Consider the following 8,392-nt stretch of genomic DNA (forward strand, 5'->3'; position numbering starts at 1 on the left):
TCTGGAGAAGATCTAAATTAAGATGAATCAAGGAAGGGGCATATTTGTATATTAATTTTTGGTAAGAGGCATGTTTGTAAGTTCACGAAATAAGACTTGTCTTCTCTCTCTCTCTCTCCCTCTCTCTTTTTTTTTCGGGGTGGGGTGGTTGGGAAGGGAATTTGACAATCTCGGGGGTAGCGGAGGTAATTTGAGAATCGAAGCCTCCCTCCATCCTCTATTTAACCGAGTTGCTCTTCCAAACCCTTCATATCCTGCGAGTTTCAGTTCTACCTCTTGCAATACCCACACCTCTTCGTCTACTCTTTCTCTCATACGCATACGATCCTATCCCTGAAACAAGGTCATCTCTTATCTGGGAACCACTGAGCATCATTAAAAATGTCGTCCGATTACCAGCTTCTCTTCTTCCCCCAAACTGCTTATTCATCACCTGCTCTCAGCATCGAGGTGGTTTTTGTCGCAGTTCTTCTGCTCGTCATCTTTGGCTTCTGGCTTTCACCTGGTGGGCTCGCTTGGGCTATCTCGAAAGTTCAAACTCAATCTCGAATGGCAATCCCAGGACCATCTGGGTTCCCTCTTCTGGCTCGTTATTTGCCTTTACTGGCCCTGTGGCCCACCGAATTCTTGCCAAGCTCTCCCACCGCTTTAATGCCCTTCATCTCATGGCCTTCTCTGTGGGTTTCACTCGTTTCATCATCTCAAGCCACCCTAATAGTGCTAAAGAGATTCTCAGCAGTACAGCCTTTGCGGATCGACCTGTTAAGGAATCTGCCTACGAGCTACTATTTCACAGAGCCATGGGTTTCGCTCCATTCGGAGAGTATTGGAGAAACTTAAGGAGAATCTCAGCTACCCACTTGTTTAGCCCCAAGAGAATCTCTGGTTTTGGGGCTTTCCGATGTGAAATCGGATTGAAGATGGTGGAAGAGATAAAGAGTTCCATGGAATTGAAAGGAAAGGTGGAGGTGAAGAAGTTGCTGCATTTTGGGTCGTTAAATAATGTTATGATGAGTGTATTTGGGATGAGTTATGATTTCAAGAAGGGTGGAGATGGGTATGAGCTGGAAGAGCTGGTAAGTGAAGGGTATGAGTTGCTTGGGACCTTTAACTGGAGTGATCATTTCCATGTTCTGGGTTGGTTGGACTTGCAGGGAGTGAGGAAGAGATGCCAAAATCTGGTTTCAAAGGTGAATGTTTTTGTTGGAAAGATCATTGAAGAGCACAGGAGGAAGAGGGTTAATGGAGTCTTGGGTGATGAGACCACCATTATTGGTGACTTCGTCGACGTTTTGCTTGACTTAGAGGAGGAGGATAGGATCAGTGATTCGGACATGATTGCTGTTCTTTGGGTAAGTCTCGTCATCTTTTGATAATTTTTTTGGGCTATTTAACTGTTTGATTTCAATAAGAGCAGTGACTAAAATACCCATTTCTGCAATTGTGACTACAGGAGATGATATTCAGAGGGACTGATACAGTGGCGATTCTTCTGGAGTGGATTTTGGCAAGAATGGTGATGAACCCAGAAATCCAATCCAAAGCGCAATCAGAAATAGATGCTGCAGTGGGAACCACCCGAAACGTATCAGATTCTGATCTGCAGAAGCTCCCTTACCTTCAAGCCATAATAAAGGAATCCCTTAGAATGAACCCTCCAGGTCCCCTCCTTTCTTGGGCCCGTCTTGCCGTCCATGATGTTCAAGTTGGGGCCCATTTCGTCCCTGCAGGAACTACAGCTATGGTGAACATGTGGGCAATAACACATGATGAAACTATATGGTCAGAACCCAATGAGTTCAAGCCTGAGAGATTCATGGAGGAAGAAGTGAGCATTATGGGTTCGGATTTGAGGTTGGCACCATTTGGATCTGGCAGAAGGGTATGTCCTGGTAAGACTATGGGTCTTGCTACTGTTCAGATATGGTTGGCTCAGTTGCTTCAAAATTTCAAATGGGTTCCTTCTGATTGTGGTGTAGACATGTCTGAATGCCTCAAGCTCTCTCTTGAGATGAAGAATCCCTTGGTTTGTGTTGCTGTTCCAAGAAGTTCTTGAATGATGCTGGCTTTTGTGGTGTGGGTTTTTGCTTTTCTTTTGATATGATAGGACAGAGATAGTTAGGAGTAGTATTTTTATTTAGCTATAGATTAGAGAAAAAAAGAAGAAAAGAAAAGGAGGTAGCTTGGTTAGTTTGGGTTTCTTGTTTTAGTCTTTTCGTTTGTAAGTGTAAGCTTGGTTGGTTAAGCTGTGTCACTTTCTCCTTCCATCCACCTTGTGTTAATTAATGGCTGGCTGAGACTAACTATCTATGTTGTTTCTGCTCATGTGGGAAAGTGGGGTTGAAGGTTTGTCTATATTGTATTGACTTTTATGCATTATATGTTCATCTTTCTTTTAAATATGGGGCGCACAGTCTATGTATCTGTGGTATTTTCTCTTCAGTTATAGTAGTATTAGTGGGGGGGGGGGGGGTTGAGCTTTTTGTATGAGTAGGGGGTAGTGTACACTTGGCTCTTGAATGGTTGAGGTGTAGTGGTCCAAACTTCATGAATTGCATTTTTATCATTGTAGTGTGTTTTGGAGCGGAGGGGGTGTTAGGTCATCTTATTCTCATGTGTTTCATTTTTGGTTAAATGCTTATTTAATCCCTTTGAAGTAAATGGTAACCATGGTTTTGGTGCTCATTAGAATTGGTATCGGCCATCACAAAAATCGATGCGATATTTAAATAGATCGATATTTAAACGAACAGAAATATCCCTCATTTTAAATGTTGACTGCAAACAGAAGAGGGTGAAAAAGAAGGCTAGAAACAATTTTAGATTTTCAAATCAAAGATCAGTGTTGTGAAGAAAGAAACAAGTATAATGACCTTCCATGATTAAAGCTTGAGCTGCTTGATCGCAGTTTCAGGAACTTGTCCCATTCCCCTCCCCTCTAAAACTCTTTCTAAGAAGTTAAAAAGTAATTTGTTAGATCAAAATTACATTTTTCTTCTATTCTTTTCTTCTTTTTCCTGAACAAAGAAAGAACAAAGAAGAAGCAGGCCTCTCCATGGTATTAAAAAGAAAAAATTAACACCACAGATGGACATCAGCCTTATCAGGTTTTAAACTTGTGAGAAACATGTTGCAATAATGCAACTTTATCATTGTGTGTAAAGGCACATTCATTCTTTTTATTTAATAAATATTTATAAATTAATAATAATAATTTAAAAATGCATAAAAAATAAAAGAATAGAAGAGAGGAATTTTTTTTGATAAAAAAATATTTTAATATTTTTTAAAACGATTTGACTTGTTGACTTCATAGTGAATCAGTTAAGAAGACCTATCTTATTTAAATGTCGATTTTTTTTTTTGGTATTTTTAACCATTTTTACCTTGGTCGAATCTATTAAACTCTTGATCGGATCGGAATTTTTGAAATTTTGACTTGGACTGGCTCAGCTTGATCTTCCAAGTGTATAAGATCCATATCAATAATGTTCAAGCATTAATTATCATTTAATGCTGCGGGATGCTTCAGCTAGGTCCACTAAATTTTTTTTTTTTGGTACCTAAGCTTTCAACTCCTCCTAACCATTGGATGAGTGGTTATAGTTTAGGAGAGTCGGTTTCGGTTTGGATCTTTTTTCGACAAGTAACCGGAAAAGGATCAATGACTCAAGGTGTTAACAAATACTGGATTGCATATCCAAATCTTATCAGTGATGGTGTCTGGAGAAGAGTTGGATGCCAAGTAAGCTATTTTTTTTTGTTGGTAAACCTACTGCTATTGAGGAGCACAGGAGCAAATCAAGAGCAAATGCTTAACGTGTGGGTTTTTATTGAGGATTTTTTTCCGCTAAGGCTATGTTTGGTGGCCAAGAGAAGAGAAGAAAAGAAAATAAAAAGGAATCTAGAAAAGAAAAGAAAAGATAAGAAATGGTGAGAAAATAAAAAGATATATATGTTTGGTTATCAAGAGAAGAAAAGAAAAATATTTGAATTTTAAGAGAGAGATAGACACATAGGAAATCATTGTGTAATCATTCATTTTTTGTTTTAATATGTTTTCATATTTTTTCATGTTTTCTTGTGTTTTTGGTAAGAAAATTTTTGGGAGAGTAAAAGAAAATTTTATAATTCCTAAAGAAAATTTTGAATTTGAAAAAAGGGAATCTTCTCATAAGTGAAGAAATATCAAGTGCAAAGAAAAATTTTTAACCCAAGAAAAAAAATACAAAATTATACTTTTTTCTTTTCTTTTCTTCTCTTCTCTGGCTACCAAACACAGCCTAATGGTGGGTGGTTCTCTTGGTTGGCTGGCTGCATGACTATGACAGTATGTCGTCTCAAGTCTTTACTACCACCACCTTCTAATGATATATCTCCGCATGCTCTGTACCAATTCCTATATTTGGTGATATATTCCTGATGATATGTTGGGTTGGCGCTACGTGCCCACTCCCTTAAGTAAATTTGAAAGTGAAGGCTTTGACATTGTTAATTAGCTAGGTTAGGACCTCAGGTGCAGGTGCTTATACATACATTTTAACATGTTTTTCTCATTAATATGACAATCTGCATTTCAATCTTTATTCCACTGATGAAGATTCTTGAGTTAATCAATGAAGCAATTTGCCATATAAACATTATTCACAAGTTTCTTTTCTTTTTAGTGTCAACTTATTGGTGCCTCAAGGGAGAGAGGACGGATTCGACTCTTCTCCTTAGCACCCATTGTCCAGGTCTTGCCTATAGCTATTTAGATAACATCATATGGCGAGATAATAATCCAACAATTTGAGAAAGGCATGGAGAAGGAGGCGCTGATAGAACGAGGCACCAAGAACCATTGAATCATAGCCTTGTCATGTAACGCTTGCTTTGTAACTTTATGCTCGCATACCACCTTTGTGCTCTCCTTTATCCCTTACATGAACTTTTGAATGAGCATATGAGCATATTTACTACACAAATAAGATTCCTCAGTGTAGTTTTGGATTGGGTCATTTAACTTTAGAGAGAGAGAGAGAGCCTTTTCTTTTTGAATGAGCTTATTTACTACACAAATAAGATTCCTCAGTATAGTTTTGGGATTGGGTCATTTAACTTTAAGAGAGAGAGAGAGAGAGAGAGAGAGAGAGAGAGAGCCTTTTCTTTTTGATCTGCACTTTACAATACAGACAACAAATGAGAGCAGAATAAGAACCCAAAGCCCAACCATGATCTTGGCGAGCTCTTTTGTGTGGGGGATCCAAATCCTTGACAGAATAAATCATCCAGGAGAGCTAGAGGTCTCTCTTGTTCTTATAAAGCTTCTGTCCTTTATATTTTTTCCCACATAAAGGAGATGCATATGGGACCTGAATATACGATCTACACTGATTTTCTTTTCCCCAATGAAGTGCAAGTTGCTGTATTTTCTCTTTCTACTGATTCTCATCTCGTCCTACATATAAATAGGAGATGATAGGGTTACACCTCATCAGGTTCCCAAATCTTTTGCAGATTACAATTGCATTCTAGGAGTGGCATATCCACACACGTGGCACACATGCAAGAAGGCAGCATCTCTGACCTGGCAGATCTGGCGAATGAGGTATCAACACATACGCGCATACACAAAAGTTGATCTGAAAGGTCTTCTGATGGTTACTGTCATGATCATCAAGTCGATCTTTTTGGAATAGTAGATATGAAAGAGAACAGTCTATGCATAAGGAAGATTCCATTCCACTTCCACATATAAATGAAGGGGAGTAGTTTTCTAACTGGGAGCGTTGCATATACTAGCATTCCTTAAGACTATTTTTCTCCTCCAAAAAAAAAAAAAAAAAAAAGTGTATGCTATGTTCCCCGACATAGTTCATTTCCTTTTTTTTTTCTTTATGCAAACATTGTTTATTCTACCTTAAATGAATATGAATGTGTGCTGATTCCTTTGAAATCAGGAATAAAATCTTTCACAATTGTGTTATTTACTTTGATTCTAACAGAAATAAGCATCTTTCCTACACTTTCCCCTCACCCATAATTTTATATATCATTTGTTCTCCCCCCATAATGGATTTTGATTTATCCCTTATTTGGTTGGATTTTTTTGTTCCTCACCTTAGTTTTGCTGTATCTCCTCTTTGGTTGGATGTTTCTCTATTTCCCTTTGTTGTTGTTTCCTCCCTTGGTCTAAGATTTAGCCTCTCTTCTGTGGATTTTCTGGTTAGGGCCTTGTCCTAAGTTAGCCTTTTTGACTTGCTTGTTATATTTTGTAGAAATACAACCTTAAAACGATATAAAAAGAATGAGAAAACAAGAATAAACAATTACACAATGCACACAAACTTATATGATTCGGCCACATTGCCTACATCCACAATGAGATGAGATTTTGATTCATTGTCAATAGAGAGTAGGGTTACAATGATCGTCCTCACACCTCTCTTAGATTACTTATAGAGAAAGGACCTTGCTTTAATTATATAATAGAATCCTATACACGAAATTTACTAAAATACCCATATAGCGCTAGAAAATTTTTCTCGGGGGCTCCCATTCCAAACCCCTACATAGACCAACCAATTCATTGAGACCCCACTAGTAACAATGATTAACGCACAGGTGGGCCTATTCCTCCAAGCCTTGGAGTCTTCAACTTATTCACAATCTTTGGAAATCAACCCACATTTGTCACAAATGGAATTTAAGACACCATACCCCGACATCTGCTTTTCTTTTTTTTCTTTTATTATATTTTTCATTCTTTAAAAAAAATTATGTGCCGCCATGTGTATATTATTTACATCATCATTTGTATACCATTGTATTTCAGCTATGCTCCAAATCTCTTACTCTTCTCTCTCAAGCTTTCATTTTAGTTAGGGGAGGGGGTCAATAGCTAAGGTCATTGTAAAGATAGAACAACTTTCCCATCCCATGTCTCAATAGTACTTCGCTTCACCCATTGAAATATTATATAACCTAGACTCAAGATTAATTATGATTAATTGGTTTGATCATGTGCAGTTATTCCGCCCCGCCCCGCCCCGCCCCGCCCCGCCCCCCTTAAAACCAAGAGTGCTTACTCTTTCGTGTTCACTATTTGATGACAGGAAAGGTCGTTGAAGTGGTCATGGCGGAGACTCTTTATGGGTTAGAAGAAGCTCACAAGCAAGGGTGGGAGATCCGGAAAGTCTAGAGTGATGTTCATGGTTTAAACGCTCTAATGCAACCTAACAATTTTTTGTCATGACCCTGGTTCACTATAGCTCGTAGACTTGAACTTCACTTTTTGACTAACACTTCTTTTGATATTGTAAGGGCAACTGATTATCCTATGTCTATACTTAAGGTTATTGCGCAAAAAAACACTATTATGCAAAAGAATATGGTTAGTCCTAGGTGTCTAGTTTCTGTTAACACTAGTTTATTGTAAGTTGTTTTCTTTCTTCGAAAAAAAAAAAAAGAAAACCCTCCAAAGTGAAGATTCCACTCTACTAGCTAGTGAATTAATATTGATAAATGTGAGACTAGTGCATCATTGAAACATATGTGTGGAACTAATAAACTATTCAAGGGCTCATGATGATCTAATTAATTGTCCTGAATGAGTACCACCATGATGCCACATGGACTGATGTGGTGTGGGTATAATATAAGTGTAAACAAATTAAGTTGCAATAAAGCAAACCTTGTTGCGTAAGTAGCAGAAATTATAGAAAACAAAGAACTGCAAGTAGAGGAGTAAATCATTATATACCTCTAATCTCTACATCTCTCTATCCTTAAAATTAAGGATAATTTTATTATCTAAGGATCGATCAGTTCTAGCTTTAGATTGGATATTTGGATACACCCTAAGCTTCTTCACCTCTTCATCCATATACTCGGGTTTAGGGTGCCCTCCTGTAATAATGATGCTGATAATGAAAATTATAAGTTTCAACTTTCTAGCAGGTTTCATTGGGCTCACGCTTATCACAATATTTCTTTTCGAAAGAATTGATCAGAGTAGGATATTAAAAAAATTTATTCGATCAAATTTTTATCGATCAAATTCTTCGACCATGTTAGATATTTCAACATAAATTAATCCATGGAAGAATTGTAAGTAGTCATCAACAATGGCGGTGGAAATATATGAAGGAGAAAACCTACCCCTTGTCCCAAATTTTTTATATTCAAAATCTCAAGATAATTGTTAACTACATGATTTTTTTTTTCCTAACAACGGATATCCAAGTGTTTGAGATTTAAAATGTAACCGCAAGCGTACGGATCAGTGTAGCTACGGGTCGAACACAGGGAGAGCAGCCACTTTATTTTTTTATTTCTTTTAATAATGCGAAAGTGAACCGATTAATGGTTGTGATCTAATTCTAATTACTCCTAAACATATGTATCTAAA

At 37.6% G+C, this 8,392-nt stretch overlaps 2 protein-coding genes across 2 annotated transcripts in view; one reads left to right on the forward strand and one right to left on the reverse strand.

Moving 5' to 3' along the window:
- Nucleotides 1–240: 240 nt before the first annotated feature.
- On the forward strand, nt 241–2,400 carry LOC122078804 (cytochrome P450 78A5-like). The gene is given in 3 exon segments (XM_042644940.1): nt 241–580; nt 583–1,352; nt 1,454–2,400. Coding segments are annotated over 3 exon segments (1,572 nt in total). The 5' UTR covers nt 241–381; the 3' UTR covers nt 2,057–2,400.
- A 4,195-nt stretch (nt 2,401–6,595) lies between these two features.
- Nucleotides 6,596–8,392, reverse strand: part of LOC122077956 (probable methyltransferase PMT9) — a 6,651-nt gene continuing 4,854 nt past the window's right edge. Inside the window, exon 7 of the mRNA XM_042643840.1 lies at nt 6,596–6,652. Within this exon, the coding sequence (XP_042499774.1) occupies nt 6,596–6,652 (57 nt within the window). The remainder of the gene's footprint in view (nt 6,653–8,392) is intronic.

Source organism: Macadamia integrifolia, chromosome 5, assembly GCF_013358625.1.
Source record: "Macadamia integrifolia cultivar HAES 741 chromosome 5, SCU_Mint_v3, whole genome shotgun sequence".
In the NCBI taxonomy this organism is placed as follows: domain Eukaryota; kingdom Viridiplantae; phylum Streptophyta; class Magnoliopsida; order Proteales; family Proteaceae; genus Macadamia; species Macadamia integrifolia.